General features: G+C 43.0%; 1 protein-coding gene and 1 long non-coding RNA gene across 3 annotated transcripts in view; one reads left to right on the top strand and one right to left on the bottom strand.

Annotated features, from left to right (window-relative positions):
• The window catches only part of BVES (blood vessel epicardial substance), a 46,068-nt gene extending 40,969 nt beyond the window's left edge, over positions 1-5,099 (top strand). Inside the window, exon 8 of one of the 2 annotated variants that reach the window (XM_021087483.2) lies at positions 1,200-5,099. In XM_021087483.2, the coding sequence (XP_020943142.1) occupies positions 1,200-1,324 (125 nt within the window). In that variant the 3' untranslated portion in view covers positions 1,325-5,099. 2 annotated transcript variants of the gene reach the window in all.
• Positions 1,459-8,588, bottom strand: LOC110256964 (uncharacterized). Its single transcript, XR_002339057.2, has 4 exons — positions 8,170-8,588; positions 7,810-7,967; positions 6,809-6,959; positions 1,459-6,036 (listed from the first exon to the last, which is right to left on the bottom strand). It is a non-coding gene; the product is annotated as an uncharacterized LOC110256964 (long non-coding RNA).
• Between the last annotated feature and the right edge of the window lie 10,535 nt (positions 8,589-19,123).

Below are 19,123 nucleotides of genomic sequence, written 5' to 3'. Positions count from 1 at the left end.
CCTCCGTCATCAACCTTACTCCTTTGCGGATTGATCGTATTGCTAACAGACCCCGCCCTGCTGGAGTGCAGAGCAAGAATGCAGCACAGGTGTGGGTGGGGCCGAGAAAGACCTGGACAAAGCGGAGCCTGACACAGAATGTGGAACTGTGTGGAGGAGAGTTGGCGTGTGTGGTGACATTAGGCACTTTGACACGCTTTTGCACCTATTTATAATAACTTGTACTCCTACTTTTAGGAAGTATATTTTCTACATCAATCATGGTGTCCTAAATAAGCATTTGGTGAATGCATGGATGAATGAGGGATGGAATGAATGAGTTATGTTTGGTTCCTTGGATGTAAGGGCATATGCTACAAGGGCCTGTGGATCTGCTGCTCTTTGGGGTAGTATTTTCTTGCTTGGCTCCTTCCTCCTGTGAGTCTCCATTCTCCCCCCCTCCAAATCCTCCCCCCACTCTCTCTCCCACAAGAGTCCAGGGAGTGGTGGCAAGAAGTGTTCTCTTAACTGGTTAGGTTCTGTGGTTTTAGAGTAGAACCATTCTTCAGGGAAATTAGGAGTTAAATCAGCCTTGAGGGACTTGCACCACCATGTATGTTATTAATGTACCAATGTATGTTCTGAGCTCTAAGCTCAGAACCCACTGGGGCAACCCGCTGGGAATTGCATTTGTTTGAGATGCTTACACCAGCCAGACACCTGCAGTGGAATCCCCTCTACATCTGTCCTCGCCACTGAGAATGGCTCCTTAACTTTGCTGGCCTGGCAGGACATATGGTCCACACCAAGGTCCTTGATATTTGCAGGGCCACCTACCTAGTCCTGTCCAAAATATCCAAAAGACATTAGTTTATGCTAAAAGGCCCTTGGTATTTGGTCTTGTCCAAAATGATTTGGCATGGATGTTTTGCAAGGGGCCATGTATCAAGGACTTTTTGGCATGAGCCAAATTTACTCATGAATATTTTGGATAGGACCACATTCCAGAGACCTTTTGGTGTGGATCAAACGTCTGCACACCCTTTATTGTCTTCTTGAAATGCTGGATTGAAAATACAATATTTAGGGAAATGGCATTCCTGGTGCCAGCTACAGTTCCCAGAGAGTTTTCTTTTTCAGCTGGAGTTTATCTTTGATGTTTCACACCAGCATCAGGGCAGGTGTCCACTGAGTGGTTTTCCTTTCTGTGTCTCTGACAGATGTGCCATCCCCACACCAGCGAGCCTCTGCCAAGATGAAGCCAATAGAAGAAGGAGTGGAGGATGACGATGAGGTCTTTGAACCAGAGACTCCAAATACATTCAAAGTTCGCCAATTGCCTTGATCTGGAGAGAGGATTCAAGTTACCAAGAAGGAAACTCTCTTGAAGAGATCCTGAAAAATACCAGCACTTTTTCACGGCTTTTAGATTTTTCTGCTTTAACACACCCAGCCTGGTAGAGTCTGAGGGCAGGAACATGATGGAGATTCAAAAATGGGAAGGTTGGGAGTTCCCTGGTGGCCTAGCAGTTAAGGACCTGGCATTGTCATAACTGGCAAGGGTTTGATCCCTAGCCTGGGAACTTCCCCATGCCATGCACATGGCAAAATAAAAAAAAATGGGGGAGGGAGGTATCTCTGCTGTCTTCACTAGTCAGCTTTTTGTTTTACTGAGCCTTCTGACTAAACCTAGTGCTATTTTTGAGAGAGATATTTTCACAGTATTTTCTAGATATATTATCACTTAACTTAAAATCTTAGCGCTTTGTCATCGCAAATGCCTTCACTTTCTCCTTCCAAGTTATTGTGGGTTTTCTTCAGAGATGATTTTTTTTCTGCCACGGCAGTGGGGTTGTCTGTGTGATCATTTTAACAAGGTCAATCTGAAATCGAGGCTGAGGTAACATCTAAAGGCAGGGACTCTCAGGCTTTGTTGACTCTTTCGGATGGAAAAGTTTAAAGAAAGATGTGATGTCACTCATGCAGATTTTTCTCTCAGGCCGGACACGTACCGGATCGCCTCACTTAGGTGGGCCCTGTGTGGGTGGCTTGATAATGGACAAAACTCGTCAGACTTTGCTCACATCTCCCTTGTAGAGCGATGTTCATAAGCGGGGCTGAAACCTAAAGAAGGATGACAGATGGAAGCTGTTCTGAGCTCAGCGCCGGCCTTCGGCTAAACCAACTCACCGGCCATGTGGAGCCATCTGGCCCCACATGCTGCTGCAGGAAGCACGTTACTTGGGGCAGGATGATTGAGGAGTCAAGGGGCCAATCAAGTGGCCCAGGATGACAGGGCCATCAGAGCCACTGCACTCTTTTGTTGCTCTTCTGACGTTTCAGATTATTCCTCCAGGGCCATGGCTGTTTGTTCTGATGTGTCCGGGTGTGGGGTACCAAGGCCGGACACATGGACACAGCGGTGGGCAGCTAGTCCACCACAGGCCTGTGTGAGCACCAGCCTAGCTAGTGCCGTGAGGGCCTTAACTCCAGAAATGATGGTATTTGGGAAATTAGCAGTTTGCTTGAATCGTCAGGCTGGTCAGTGTGACGGTGGCACTTGGCCAGGCCACCCACGGGGGGAAGCCCCCTGATGGGCTGTGCCCCACTTACCCCCACTGACTTTTATTTTGGTCAGTGGGGGTACCAACATACCACTGGTACCAATGTTGAAGCAGTCCCCTGTGATGTTAAATAGCCAAGAAAAGTTGCAAATGAGATTATTTTCAGGTGAGCTGAGCCAAAAGCATCTTTTGCCAAGAGGTGATTTCTGTTAGAGAAGATATTAAAAAAAAAAAAAAAAAAAGCTACTCTAGGGTCACCTCATTTTCCTAAACTCATTTTTAAAAGCCAGTCATTTTAGTCATTTCACTGGAGTTAAATTTACATGCTTGGTCACTCACTGAGAAAACTTGCCCAGACTGGATATCCAGCTCTGAATGTATTTATCACATGTGGGCTTATTAACCTCACAGTAGAACGGCTGACTTCACTTTACTGCTATCATGGTCTCTTCTATTTGCTAAAGTGTCATTTTATTTTGGGGGAAATGAAATGAAAGAATGACTTTGCCTTGACTTTAAGACTGTAAAGAGATGGGAGCATGAACCTTCTGGTTCTGCACCTCAGTCATGTGCATATGGTACAATGGTGTTCAAACTGCTTTCCTTTAACTGGGGGGGGGTGAGGTCACGTGGCCCAATGAGTTTACACATGCGTATGACTAATTTGCAAAGCCACTCTATAGAGTCATTAGATAGTGCATCCTTCTGAATAATTTTAGATTCTACTAAAGCCAGGTTTTTGATGCTCAGTGAGTCCACAGAACCTTAACGGTTTCTCACCCCGACCCATCTTCAGGTCTCACTTTATCAACCTCAGGCAGCAGAGAGGGTCGTCTCTACTGATGAACGTGAATGTGTTTGGAGGTTATTTTCTCTAGTGCTGAGAATAAACATGTTTAAAAGCGCACTGCTAAAATGTAGGTGATGTGAAGTCATTTACCGTTTTTATTAAAATGTATATGTGTGTTTTGTGCCATTGAGGATGAAGATTGTAATCTCTAGATTAGGAATCTTCAAAGAACCACTTAGCCTGAATAGGAAACACAAAACTATTTTTAAATACATCCCTCTGAGGAGGACAATGAGACTCAGAGAAAAGGAGCCGAAGCCATTGAGTAGCCCTCCCACTGGATTTGACAGCAAAGAAGCATAACAGCGCAAAAAAGATCTCCTGTGAGTGAGTTAACAAGTGTATCTTTGTATAATGAACACATAGAGAAAAAACATGTTTGCTGCCAAAGCCACCAATAATGCTTCCTGTGTTTTTTGTCATTCATTGAGCCGTGTGACCAAGGTTCAGAAAGCGATGTGCAAAAACTATTCTGTATATTACCCCAAATCTATGTTTAAATGTAACATCGTCTGCTGTATGAATCTGGAGTGTAACATTTATACCAGAATGTATGTCATTTATAATATTTTGAAAGCCCTCATAAATATTTATATTTATAAAATAATAGCACAGGCCCTATGTAGCTCCCTTGTGATGTTTATAGATCTTTGATTGGTCATAATGGGTGCTCTATGATTCTTCTTCTCCCTATGGTTCAGTTTCACTTTAATCATCGGGTACCTTTGTGCTCTGCTGCCGACAGCGTGCTGGGTCAACTGGGAGATGTCACCACCTTCCTGTCTGGTTCTCCTTCCACATACCTGAGGCTTTTCTGATTGTATAACTGGGAGCTGCCGATTCCTGCCTCCCAGGTCCTATCGTGGCCCCAAAGTCAGAGTCACTTGGATGCTGGAAAAAAAGGTTGGGAGAGTGGATGCAGCCTGTACACTCTGCCCTGTCCTCGGTTTGCTCACGTGATGACCTTGCCACCTGTGAAGGTCTCATGCTCGTGGGTGGTGGCACCCAGCTGAGCACTTGGGCATGCTGGTCAGTCCCGACCTTTGGGGACTGGCCCTCTTCCGTGAAGACCTCTTCTTGCAGTGTGAAGGATCAACCATATTATTTTTTTAATCCATTTCCTTGATCATTTCTAAAGCTGCTCTTCAGAAACTTGCCATGCTTCCCTTCCCTCTCCATCCCTTGTCTCCCAAGCTCTTTTCCTAATTATCCCTAATTAGAGTGGTTAGAAATTCCCACCCATGCAGTTCAGATTCCCAAGGATGTGAAGGGATGGACACTGTAGCAAACTCTAAGTAGCCCAGTGCTCATCCTACATCACCTACTGATGGCAGCCTGGTTGGGTCGCCGCAGACCCCCAGACACCTGCATGGAATGACATCTTATAAGAGAAATTTAAGAAACCCACTTTAAGTACTATTTACAGGTGAATTTTCTGATATACCTGCAACCCAGTTTTAAAGTGCATGAGGAGGTGCCTCATTAGCGTGGTAGGTAGACTGTCAAAATCCTAGAGTACATGAGTATTTGTGACTACTTTATACAGATATGCTATTTACAGGAGAGGCATTCTTTCTGCTTTTAGGTGCCATTTACATTGATACCATTTTACTTTATATGAAATTTACATTTTGTTGGAAGAGAGCCTTATAGTTTAAAATATCTTCATATGGTCATTTGATCAAATAAATTTCTTCCGTGGAAAATGTGCATGTTTTTTATTTCATTTCTCTGACATGTAGTTGGTTTCTTCTAACGTCATGCCCAGAGGTTCAAGGATCTTCAGAGGTGATGGGAATTGCCCATGCGGATGTGCCGAGCATGCTCTTGGGTTAGTTCCACATCATTTTGGAGGTCCGAAATCTTGCCACCTTTGGCTGTGAAGAGAAGGGGCCACCAGGCAGTAATTGAGAAGTCTCCAGAGTTCCTCTGTGTGGGTAGATTAACCCACTGTATTCGAAACCTCTTCTGGTTTCATAAGTTTCAGCAATGCACAGAGTCACATGAAAGAAGCAGAAAACGTCTGTGTGGGGCAGTCTTTCTACTCAGGGAGAAACCCATGTTTTCCTCATCACCTGTGCTCAGGGTGGGACAGGGAACTGCACAGCCCGCCTCTTGGCACTTGATCGTAGGTCTTTGACATCTAATAAATTTGCCCTCATCAGCCTCCAAATTGGACTCAGCTGGAAGGGTCCTCTTATGCTACTAGTAAAGGAATTAATCCTCTGGCTCAGGAAGCTGTGTCACTAGCCCTAAGGTCTGGTTCTGAGCCCTGAACTTCTTGCTGAGCCTGCTTTGGGGCCAATCCCCCTTACCTGGTTTGTGCTATGAGATCTACGAGTTCCCATTTACATCCACATGGGGGTGTCTTCTGTGGACAGATGTAGGTACAACCCACCCGGTGGAAAAATCAACAGGATTTGGCTTCAGATTTGTGGGGACAGAGGTGATGGTAAGACAGGGAGCCTTTCAGAGGTTCTCTGGCCAGAGTTACTGCTGGCCACTCTCCAGCGAGGACCAGACTTGAGTGGAGAGACTGAGCGTGTTTTCTTCAAGCTGAGTTTGAGGGGTCTTCGAGGGAGCAGAGAGGTGTCAAGTAGGCAGGTGGGTGAGTAAATCTGGAACTCAGTCAAGGGGCCAAGGCTAAAGATACAGATTTCAGAGTTGAAGATGGCACCATGAGCTTGACAGCTTCCCAGTATATAAAAAGTTTTCTAAGGTTTTGTGTTTGTGTATGTGTGTGGGTGCATGTGTGATGAATAAATAAGAATGGATACACCACATCAATATTTCCTTGCTGCAGCAACATGGATGGCCTAGAGATTCTCATACTAAGTGAGGTAAGTCAGAGAATAATCAATATTATATGATATCACTTATACGTGAAATTTAAAATGTGGCACAGATGAACTTATTTACAAAACAGAAACACTCACAGACATAGGAAACTTATGGTTACCAAAGGGGAAAGGGGGTGTGGGAGGATAAATCAGGAGTTTGGGATTAGCAGACACGAACTACTATACCTAAAATAGATAAACAATCATGTCCTACTATAAAAAATAAAACCATGTTCTTGCTATTTAGTAGGTACAGGCATATCCCCACTGACTTTCAGCCCCTCCCAGCTGCCTCCCTCACCCTGTCACTAAAGCACCTATGACTTGCCGGCTGGCAGCTAAGATCTCGGCTTTTCTTCCCCTGTCTACCTGGCCCAGCTGCTTGGTGCAGCCAGGACTCTGCATCACTGGGCTGGCTCGGGATTTCACCCTCTAACTTCTTGCAGGACAGACCAGCAGAAGCAAACATGGTTTGGATGTCACTAAACTACCTTCCAGCTGATTAAATGAAGCCCCACAAGGATAACCGGGTTCTTAAAAGGAGTCTTCAGGGGGACATGATCAGAGCCATTTACCTCTTGGTACTTCTCTGCCAATGATGAAAACTTTCCAAGCTGCTCCAGTTCATTGGTGGTTATGTGGAATTAGGCCATCTGTGCCGAGATGACAAAGGTGAGACACGGAGTCCCCAAGAAGAAGCTCAGACTGATGGGTGGCGGTGCTGCCCTGGGAATAGGACAACCAGTTGGTCAGCTGCTCTGAATCCATCTCTCAGAGAAGGGTTTGTGTTATCTCAGAGACCACAGCAATCTTCTTCAATGTGCTTCCCACCATGTTTTTCTCATCTGACCTCTTTTTTTGGTTGTTGTTTCATTCTGCATATTTTTTAAACTAAGAATTTCTGCTGTACAGCATGGTGACCCAGTTGTACATAGGTATATATATTCTTTTTCTCATTATCTTCCATCATGGTCTATCCCAAGAGACTGGATATAGTTCCCTGTGGTCCTATACAATACGACCTCATTGCTTATCCATTCTAAATGTAATAATTTGCATCTACTAACCCCAAACTCCCAGTCCATCCCACTCCCTTCCCCCTCCTGCTTGGTAACCACAAGTCTGTTCTCCACGTCCATGAGTCAGTTTCTATAGTATAGATAGGTTCATTGGTGCCATATTTTATATTCCATATCTAAGTGATGATACGGCATTTGTCTTTCTGACTTAGTATGAGAATCTCTAGTTGCATCCACATTGCTGCAAATGGCATTATTTTGTTCTTTTTATGGCTGAGTAATATTCCATTATATACATATGTACCACACCCTCTTTATCCATTCATCTGACGACAGTCATTTGATCCCTTTCAATTCTTCTCCCTATTAGTACTGACACATTTTGCTACAAGAATAATTACAATAGAATGTGATGTGGTAATAATAGCTGCCTATCGAGTGCCTGCTATTTACCAGAGGCAGTTACAGACATTTAAAACACACCACTTAGTATTTTCACAAAAATCCTGGCAGGTGGGTAAGGCAATAGAACTGAAGCTCAGATCGGTTGACTTTACCACGAAAGCCCAGCTAGGAGAAGGTCGGGATCCCGTTCCAGATCTCTGGCCTGCAGACCTGCTCACTCTGCGGCTCTTTCCAACCCCCTTCCTCAGGAAGCCTGCAGCTCCTGTCTTATTCTCAACTTCCTGCCTCAGGCTATCAAGGAGCTTCCATGCTGAAATTTAAAAATATAATGCTTTTTAGTTTTTGTAGAAAAAAAATGTATTTTTTAAGGGAGAGACTCTTTTAGAAAAAAAAGAGAAGCTAACATTTGATATTGACCTTTAAAACAATCTACCCGCTGCCACAGGTGTGGCCCTAAAATGCATTAAAAAACAAATCTATCTGCTCGTGTGAAAATGTGGGGTCCTACTTACCTGTTGCCCTCAAAAGATTTCTCGTCTCTCGTCTCCCTTGACCTCTTCAGCAAGTCATTTCCCCTTTTAAAGCCGCTGTGCCCTTGCGTGCCTTCCAGAACCGTCCCAAACATGACAGAACGTACGTGTTCCTTCTCATCCTCTTTTCCCCTTGGTTGCCATGTTGAATCCTTAAGGTTTCTGGACTCCTTGACAACCACAGTCCTCATAAAGAGCCAGAGCATGGATGCCAGCAGGACCTGAGGGACAGGCAGAGCAGGGGACCCTTCCCAAGGCCCCTTCTGCTCACAGGATTAATGTCCACGGGCCAGGGGCCCGGCTCATAGGCTTAGTCTCTCTGGATCTGCCTGACCTGGACAAGTGGCCCCAGGGAGCAGCAGGCAGGGAGAGGAGGCTGTTGGCGCATTTCTGAGGTAGCTGAGGGTGGAAAACCCTCGCGTTAGGTTAAGTAAGGCACTCCAGGAGGTGAAGAGAAGGAAGAATGCCTTCAGCTGTGGTTGTTTTGAAAGAATTCCCATGGTGACCATGTGAGAGCTAAGAGCAGATGGGTGGAGGTACATGGAGCCCAAGATGGGTAAGTTTTGACACCAGAAGGTCTTCTAGACCACAGATTGTGAGGTGGGGGGTGAAGTTCTCAAACATGCAGGAGATGTGTGTTCCTGATGCGGTTTGATGGCTAAAGGATGACAGCTTGTGTCTGCTTCTGGGCCCTCAGTGTCACCTGTAAAATGAGGTCAGACCAGGTGAAGGTTCTTCCGGTTCTGGTGCCTGAATTTAATTCCCAGGGTGCGGGCTTCTTAAGGGCTGACATGGTGTCTCTTTTCCCCTCATGTTCCTTGTGATCCAAGTGAATCACGACTTGTTTTGTTTTGTTGGATTGGGCTGAGGATAATTTGGGGGTTCGGCAGAGGCTCACCTGCCATCTTCCTATCCAGGCTGCCCCCCGTCCTCGGCGTGTCCTCACAAATGCCGCCTCAGTTTGAAGTTGTGAGAGTACCACAGCTATCAAGACCCAGGTCTTCTGGAGTTCCCGTCATGGCACATTGGAAATGAATCCAACTAGGAACCCTGAGGTTTCGGGTTCGATCCCCGGCCTCGCTCAGTGGGTTAAGGATCCGGCATTGCTATGAGCTGTGGTGTAGGTCACCAGACGTGATTTGGATCTGGCGTTGCTGTGGCTCTGGCGTAGGCTGGTGGCTACAGCTCAGATTCAACCCCTAGCCTGGGAACCTCCATATGCTGCAGGTGCGGCCCTAAAAAGACAAAAAGACAAAAAAAAAAAAAAAAAGACCCATGTCCTTCCAGGTCCTTTATCACCAAGTGTTCACAGTTTTTCCTTGTATATCATTTAAAGGATTTTTCAGAAGTTGTTCTCAAAGCAGTCAGCTTGCTGAAAACCCCTCTTCAGCCCTTCTGGAATGGCATGGATTGACGTTTCCCTTTGCCAGGGACAACATTGTGGGATTTTGGAATAGATAGATAAAGTTCAACTCATCGAGAAGTTCTCAAACTTGAGCAAGTATCAGAATCACCTGGAGGCTCCTTAAAGCCCAACTCGCTAGGCTCCACCCCCTGAGTCTGATTCAGTTCATGGGGTAGGGCCCAAACACTGCTCTTCTAGTCGGTTCCCAGATAAGGGTGATGCCATTAAGGCACCACACTTTGAAGTCCCTGTAATTAGCCCCAACCCCTTTAAGAGGGTATGGCTGAGAAGCCTGAACCCAAGAAAAACCAGAACTCAGGGATCCTCAATCATAATCCAATGACTTTCAGTCATAAGCAAATTGCCTTTTTTTTTTTTTTTTTTTTTTTTTTTTTTTTTTTTTTTTTTTTGGCTCTAGGCCAATAGTTCCCAAAGTTTTAATGAAAGAGTCACTTAGGAAACCAGGTAAAAATCTGGCCCCAGGAACTCAATACACCTAGAACAGGGAGTGGTAACTCTGGCTTCACAGTGGAGTCAGAGATTCTTGAGTAATGTATCTGGGCTTCAGGAGTCGTAAAAACTCCCCAGGTGACTCAAATGGGTAGTAAATTTGAGAAGCTCTGGTCTGGAGGAAGGTCGGCAATCCTCACTAGTACAGGCATCCCAGGTAATTCAGCTGTAGCTGTGGGCTGGTCCAGACTTTGCAGGTGAAACCTTTCCTGGTCTTGCTCCTGCTTTAGGAGACACAAAACCACAGAAGTGTTAGTGTGAGGTTTGAAGCGTGACAAGCAGAAGCAGGCAGCATAGGGGGAAATGTTTAGACCAAAGCAAAGGGAGGCCGTCCTGGCGTGTGATATTTTTCCTGTATATACCAATGTTTATTTTTGGAACATTGCTTCTTTTTTACTGAGATGTAATTGACCTATAACTTATTAATTTCAGGTATAAAACAATGGTTTGATATTTGTATGTATTGCAAAACGATCACCAAAATATGTCTGGTTAACCTCTGTTACCGCACAGTTACAAAACTTTTTCCTTATGATGAGAACTTTTAAGATCTATTCTTTAACAACTTTCAAATATGAAGACAGCATTATTAGCTATAGTTACCATGCTATACATCACATTTCCATGACTTTCTAATTATACCTTTGAAAAGGTTTGCACCTTTTGAACACTGTTGGTGTATGATTTTGATCCTTTTAACTCCCTTACTTCCTTTGGCTTCCTATAGCTTCCTAAATTACAGAGTGAGAAAGATGCTAACTACCTGGTTTTGGTGTTCAGGAGAAAAGAATAATTAGAATGAGAATTTTGAGGTGAATTTTCTAGCTCCAAGCTTGGCTATGTGGCCTGAGCAGTAAATGGTAAAGCCCAACTGTATATTCCTTTGTAATATAGGCATAGTAATTTCTGCCATCTTTTCCTTGGAAGGGTTTTGTCAGAACCAAATTTCAAAGCCCATGTTAACTATAAAGCATTATAAAAGTGAAAGCTGTAATTATGTTAACCAATGACATATAAATGGAAGCTCGAGGTAAAAGAAATATCTTCACTAAATTATGTCTGGGAATTCTCTGGGAACTTGTATCTAATTTGTCCTCGCCTCTTGGTGTGCACACACAAACCTTAAATCCAGAACACCTGGGGGTGATGATGTGTGCATTTTCACAAGATACGGTTTCCTCTCAGATAATGGGAGCACAGACAGACTTAGAAATGTGTCTAAGTGAGAAAGACAACTTCAAATTTTTAAGTACTAAAATCCCAAACAAAAAATTTGGAAGGCTTGGAGTTCCCTTGTGGTGTAACGAGTTAAGGATCCAGCGTTGTCACTGCAGCGTCTTGGGTTGCTGCCATGGCATAGGTTCAGTCCCTGGCCAGAGGACTTGCATGTGCCTCAGGCACTGTCCCCCACCAAAAAATTTAGAAGTCTTGTATTTCTTATAGATTGAAAGGTAGATGAGAATTTATGGGGTAGTAATGCACTGTGAGTACTTAATATTATACAGGTGTTTACAGTTGTGAATTTTTTCTAATTACAAGAAGACCTAGAAAAATTCTGATAAAATATTTTGTCCTAGACAAGTTATTACTATCACTATCCCTTCAGTGTCATGGACTTCATATTAACAGTCTCTGTCTTGTGCAAAAGAGCCTATTAAGTCATTACATAACTATGGATTTTCCTGGATAAATTTATTATTCAGGTGAAATACTCATTCAAATATGTGGGTAGCTCTGAACTGCTGTAAAATTGTTTGAGAGTAAGTGAAGGGTGCCCTCTAGTGGCAGCATGCATAACCGAAATGTGCGGTCTTTAATCAGAATTATTAAACAACATTTCTAGTTTCTTGAGTCAAACTTTCATCTTTTTTTTTTTTTGTCTTTTTTTGTTGTTGTTGTTGTTGTTGCTATTTCTTGGGCCGCTCCCGTGGCATATGGAGGTTCCCAGGCTAGGGGTCCAATCGGAGCTGTAACCACCGGCCTACGCCAGAGCCACAGCAACGCGGGATCCGAGCTGCGTCTGCAACCTACATCATCTTTTTTTTAATTAAAGTACAGCTTATCTGAAATGTTGTTCCAATTCATATGTTCATCTTAACCATAAAGACTTTTTACATTTCGAAAGTCCCATTGAACAAGGACTCCATTAGAGCACACATTTTAATTATTTTATATTATTTAGTTTATCTTTTACAGAGGCCTAAAGAAAATTCTAATTGAGACAGTGTACCATTTATATATATTTTATGGCTGCACTGTGGCATATGAAGCTTCCGGCCAGGGACTGAATCTGAGCTGCAGCTGCAACCTACACTGCAAGGCTGGAAACTTCAACCTAATGTGCCAGGCCAGGGATCAAACTCACACCTCTGCAATGATCCAAGCTGCTGAAGTTGATTTCTTAACCCACTGCACCATGGTAGGAACTCCAGAAATTTCTAATTAAAAAGCAGCACTGTAGGAGTTCATGTCGTGGCTCAGCGGGTTAAGAGCCCAACTAATATCCGTGAGGACTTGGGTTTTATCCATGGCCTCGCTCAGTGGGTTACAGATCTGGCATTGCTGTGGCTGTGGTGTAGGCCTGCAGCTCCTATTTGACCCCTAGCCTGGGAACTTCCATATGCCACACTTGCGGCCAAAAAGCAAAAAATAAAAATGAAAAGCAGAACTGTAGGTTGTTAATATGGCACTTCCAAATGGAATCTCTTAAATAATGTGATCTTGGCCCAGAGTTTTTTGTTGCTTATTTGTTTTGGTTTTGAGTGCTGTTGGGTATTGTGTTGGAACATTTAAACCTTGTGCTGGGATTCTGATGGACTTATTACATCTTCTGTGGCAGGTTTTGGGAATAACCATCCAGGATGATCCAGTGTAACCCTACAAAAGATAGACTATTGGGCCAAATGACATTTCAGGGTCCTCTTTGACCATTATGTTCTATGTGAAATTCTCCCTGGAAATCTGATACGTCTCCCTTTTACTGCTGTGCAGTGTTCACAAAATGAAAATACATGCCTAGAGAAGTAGAGTGAGCTAGCGCATCTCCAGAATGCTTCTCCAACAGTTGCTCCTACTTCAGCCGCTTCTTTGTATTTTTCAAATTTTCTACCATGAGAAAGTTTATTTTGGTCATAATTAGATTTTACTATTGTAGTTTTAAATGGATTGCTCTGGGTGAATGGCAGAAGCAAAGTTAACACAGGAATGGCAAACTAATATCTGGACTAGTTAATGACAATTATCTGTACAGAGTTAATTTCACCAAGACATGAAAGAATTATGGAGTTCCTGTCGTGGCTCAGTGGGTTAAGAACCTGACATAGTACCCATGAGGATGTGGGTTCAATCCCTGGCCTCGTTTGGTGGGTTAAGGATCCAGTGTTGCCAAGAGCTGTGGGGAGGGTGTTCAGCTCTGGTGTTCCTGTGGCTATTGCTGTGGTGTAGGCCCCTAGCCTGGGAACATCCATATGCGCAGGTGCAGCCCTAAAAAGAAAAGAAAAAAAAAGACATGAGAGAATTTGAAGAGCCCAATGCGGAGATAAATGTAGTGACTTGAATATGTGACATAATCTAAATGAAAGAAGTAAAAAGTAGGGCTAGAAGGAATGAGGCCACATTCTGAGAAGAAAATGTGGACGACAAGACCACATGTCAATAATACATGTATTTGAACTAAGTCAAACCTAGATATGGTTTGGAGTTCCCTGGTGATTCCGTAGGTTAAGGATCCGGCCTTATCACTGCAGTGGCTCAGGCCGCTTCTGCTATTGTGAGAGTTCAATATCTGGCCAGGGAGTTTTTGCATGCTGTGGGTGCAGCTAAAAGAAAAAGCAAAACAAATGTAAATATGGTTTGAGTTTTGCATGAAATTGTCTTCCCCTATACTCTGATTTTGCAGTATTGCTGCTGCTATAATACTTAGGTATGAGTCCAGTTTTTCTGACAATAGCAGACTGAACTATGTCATTTAGGAGTAAGCAAAAACCCCAAGGCTAGTTAGTATCCTAAAGAATTTTTACCACCTGGAGCAGGCAGATAGCTCTAGATGATAGGCAGCTCAGAAATCAACTAGAAATCTAGGCCCTTGACTGTGAGTGAAACAATTCACATCTCCAAAAAACTTTAATTTCAAAAGCAAAGTATGCATACATGTGTCCTAAAGTCAGGACACTTTGTGAGTGGAAATAATTGTGCTAAGAAACACGCCTGATATGCAGCCTCAGAAACACTTATCATCTTCCAGGATACCTAAGACCACTTCAGGAAGAGTGTGTGTGTGTGTGTGTGTGTGTGTGTGTGTGTGTGTGTGTGTGTGAAAGAGAGGGAGGGAGGGAGGCAAGGAGGGAGAGAGAGAGGATTAGAAAGAGTAATGTACAATAATTTCTAAACTGAAGATGACAAATTATATTTGAGTAACAATAAAGGCTTTTCTTTTAAATTTTAATTGTTTCTAAACAGCAAAGCAGAGAATACACAGTGTTTTTGAGGAAAAATCAATTTCATGAAAATAACAAGAAAACAGGAGCAGGATCTAGCTACAAAATGTTAGACTGTCACATAAGCAATTTTGTTTTGATTTAGGAGCCTGGCTTCATATAAAAGCTTTTCCAAAAAGCTTATACAAGAGGAGCAGACATGAGAAGTGGCTCAAATGCAGTGCTCTGTGGATACATAAGAAAAGCTGAGGGGTCTGGAGGTCCCCTCATGGCTCAGTGGTTAACAAACCCAACTAGCATCCATGAGGACGCAGGTTTGATCCCTGGCCTTATTCAGTGGGTTAAGGATCTGGTGTTGCTGTGGCTGTGGCATAGGCCAGGAGCTACAGCTTCGATTCGACTTCTAGCCTGGGAACCTCCATATACCACTAGCACGGCCCTAAAAGACAAAAAAATTTAAAAATTAATTAAAAACCGAGGATTCTGGAGCTTCCCATTTTCTGGAATGAGCCTTCCATGTGCTCTCTATTAGGAGAAAGGAAACGTTAATTACAGAAGCCTATTGGACTACCTATATTTTAATTCTCCCATCATTTAAACACCAACTTCCTCCCCCAGGGTAGCTCTCTGGAGGGGAGAAGCTTGGGGAAATGTCTCCAACTCCACACGGGGTGCTCCAGGGGAACATGCTTGTGCATTTCCAAATGTTTAGAAAAATTTAGACTACCTGAGCCCCAGCTTTTCAACAATGATCTCTGCCCCCCGCCCCCAAAAAAGGACCACCTATAGAGCAACCAAAGGGAGTGGTGAGAAGCCTTTTCCCCCCGAAAGAAAAACTGCTTTTCTTTCCTGAAAGTAGTTCCATACTTAGAGCCTCTTCTAGAACGTCACGTACATCTCTCTTCACTGGTTCCATTCCCTCTGCCTTCAAACACGTGCTCAGTAACCCTAGAGGGAAAAGGACAAGGTCATGAGAAGCTGCTATTAAGGGCTAGAAGCAGAGGGTTGCTTTTCCCTGGTATTAGGACAGGTGTGTCTTGTCTCTTTGCCTGTCTGTCTTGTCTACCTGTCTGTCCTTTCTGCCTGTTTTATCATCAGAGTCTCTGGTTTCATACCCACAATGAGGTCTTGGGAAAGACAGACACCTTCAGGAATAAAACTAAAGAGTAGAATTTCAACAGGGCTGGCAGCTACGATTGTAGCACAAAAGTTGGGAGGCAAGATGATAACATTGAAAGAACTCTAAGGAAGCAACTTTGTAATCATCTGGATCACTTAACACCTGTAGCTTCTCCACATTCACTGTTTTGCTATTTTATATATTTTTCCAATCATGAAATAAACAGTAAATTTTTTAAAAGTAGTCAATTTTTTTTCATCTTAAAAGATTAACTTTTACATTTTCTAGTTGCTGCTTTCCATTTATCCTCCCTCTCATTCCCATTTCAAACAAGCGTAGATTCCATTATTTTTTTAAAACCTCAGTGATTTGGTTTCACCCATATTGTTCCATCAAAATTTTTCTGTCCATCAATCTAGATACTTTCTATTGACCTGTCTTCTCATTGACTAATCTTCTGTTCTGTTGCTTTTAACCTGCTGTTAAAAATTATCTGTTGCATTCTTAGTTTTAGCTTTAATTTTTGGTTCTAAAATTGCGTTTTGACTTCTGTACTATCTCTATTTAATTTCTATAGTTATTTTTAAAGTCCTTGTATGACAATTGCAATATCTGAGTCTCCTGTGTGCTTGTATGTTTGTTTTTCTTTGTTTCCAGTCAACTGATCCTATTTAGTGGCATACTTCATCCTTTTGGACTGGATGCTGGACAGTGTAGATGAAAATTTGTAACAAATGGATGATGTTAAATTCTTCCAAAGAGGGTTGAGTTATCCTTTGGTAGGTAGGTAGTGGACCAGCTAGTCACCTTGGTCCCATCCAGTGTTTATTTTAGGCTTTGTTAGGGCTGGTCTATTTCAGTTTTGCCCTATTTCTAGTGTATGTCCTATACTTGAAAGTGTTAGTCCTATACTCCTATGGTTAGCCCTCTGGGAGCTAGAGAAAAAGCTCAGGCGTTTACCAAGGCCCATCTAATCTCTGTGCCTTGCAGTTCCCTCTCTCCAGCAAAGATGGCTACGGAAATATGTGGTAACTCCCTTGTCTCCCAGCCAGGGGCTGGACTAGGATGAGGCAAGGATGCTACCCTATGTCAAGGTACCACCTTAGGTGGGTACCTTCTTAAATTTCACACCCCAGGGGCCTCCCTCACCTCACCCTGGTTGTGGCCCTGCACTCGATGGCTGTTTTCTGCTGAGTCTTTAAGAGTCAGTCAATGACTTGAGAGGAATCTCTTTGAAGCTTTGGGGGTCTTCCTTCTTTGTGACCCCTACCCTCTGGGGCTTGTCCCTCAATTTTCTGCTGGTCTGACAGCCCTGCATTTGTTTCCTCAGCTCAGTAAGACTGCTTGCCTCCTGTGTGATTCTACCACTTGGGTTCCAGTTCTCTGGGAACTGGAAAGTGACCAGAGGGCAAAAGGTGGGATGAATGTGCTCAGCTTGCACTTTTCCCTTTTCAAAATGGTAAGCCCCTCGAGTTCCTGGCTGCATTGGTGGCCCTCCCCCTCCATTCAAAAAGTTGCTTTTAATACTCTGTGCCGCCAAATTCATCTCTTTACTGATCGATGACACCTGCACTGCTTGGTTTCACCTCTGACCTTGTGTTTATGCCGTTTCATCTGTCCTGAAGAATGCGCCTCCGTTTCCCTCTCAAACCAAGCCCATCCTCCCTGCCCTACTGCCTGATCTCCCTTTCTCAGACCACATGTGCACTTACCAAAAATGGTGTTTCTTAACAATGTTTCCTGGTGTGACAAAACATTAAATGATGGGAGTTCCCATCATGGAGCAGCAGAAACGAATCTGACTAGGAACCATGAGGTTGAGGGTTCGATCCCTGGCCTCACTCAGTGGGTTAAAGATCCGGCATTGCCCTGAGCTGTGGTGTAGGTCACAGATTCGGCTTGGATCTGGCATTGCTGTGGTCTGGCGTACACCAGTAGCTACAGCTCCAATTAGACCCCAAGCTCGGGAACCTCCATATGCCATGGGTATGGCCCTAAAAAAGAAAAAAAAAAATTGATGTTAAGGGAAAAGCGTAAAGTTGGAAACCATTTCTAATCTAATTTTATTTTTAAAACTCCATCTACACACAACATTGAAAATCAATGAAGACTGTTAACGGTTACTTGTAGGTAATGAGATTATGTATCTTTAAAAGGTTGTCTGTATTTGAAATTAAGAAATTTAAGTTTAATCAATAAAACTATATTTAATTAATACATTTAAATTCAAAATTTAAACTTAAAATAAATTTAAATGTAAATTTAAATTAATAAAATGCAGGTGATGGGATTATGTACCATTTTAATTTTCTTTCAAGGTTCTCCATATTCTGTACAGTAAGTATGCTTGTAACAAAAAGCTACTCTTTCCAATAATAGTTATCAATGAAAGTAAACATGGTTGAAATGTTTATGTAATAAGCTTGTAGTGAGCATTTAAGATCAAGTCCTTCACGTCACTGTTGCACAAGAAAGTGAGTGTACTTCATCTTACTGAACCCTACACTTAAGAGATGTTAAAATGATAAATGACATTATTGTGTTTTTGCCGTAATTAAAAGGGAAAAAAAGTGAGAGTAGACCACAAAGGGAAAAAAGTAAATCATCCGGGACATAATAGAGCGGAAATGACAATCAGTGTAAAATTGTGGGGCTGGACAATTTCTGGAACTGAGCAGGGTTTTGTTTTGTTTTGTTTTGTTTTTTTGTTTTTGTTTTTTGTCTTTTTGCTATTTCTTGGGCCGCTCCCGCAGCATATGGAGGTTCCCAGGCTAGGGGTCGAATCGGAGCTGTAGCCACTGGCGTACACCAGAGCCACAGCAACACGGGATCCAAGCCATGTCTGCGACCTACACCACAGCTCAGGGCAACACCGGATCGTTAACCCACTGAGCAAGGGCAGGGACTGAACCCCGCCACCTGATGGTTCCTAGTCGGATTCGTTAACCACTGCACCACGACGGGAACTCCTGGAACTGAGCAGTTTTTATCAAATTGTTTGTAGAGTATAGCAAGGCTGTATGCAAAGCTTGATAAATCTATATTTACATTTTAGATATTTGGTACTGAGGTAACCTGGCCTTAGGTGTTCTTTTCAAAGAGTCAAAAATTCTTAGGGAAAAAATCACACGAAAATCCTAAAATCGTTTCTCCAAAAAGGTTTGAACACTTTTGTTTCAGGCTACTTTTCCTGACCCCGTGAAGTATGTGTCTTGATTCACAAACCTGCCGAGTCCATGCTGGCTGATGCAGGACGATTTTTTTTTTTAATTGAATTATAGTTGATTTCCAATTTGGGGTTAGTTTCAGTTGTATAGCAAAGTGATTTGTTTATATATATATATATATATATCCAGACTTTTCCAGTTTCTTTTCCCTCATCCATTATTACAAGATGTTGAATATAGTTCCCTGTGCTATACAGCAGGTCTTTGTTGATTATCTATGTTATATATAATAATGTGT

The sequence above is a fragment of the Sus scrofa genome, chromosome 1, assembly GCF_054392235.1.
Source record: "Sus scrofa isolate SSC_HxYL_T2T_F1_AM1 chromosome 1, Sscrofa_HxYL_maternal_Yorkshire_Landrace_v2.0, whole genome shotgun sequence".
Taxonomy (NCBI): domain Eukaryota; kingdom Metazoa; phylum Chordata; class Mammalia; order Artiodactyla; family Suidae; genus Sus; species Sus scrofa.
The sequence above is the reverse complement of the archived record's forward strand: the minus strand, read 5'-3'. Positions and strand labels throughout refer to the sequence as shown.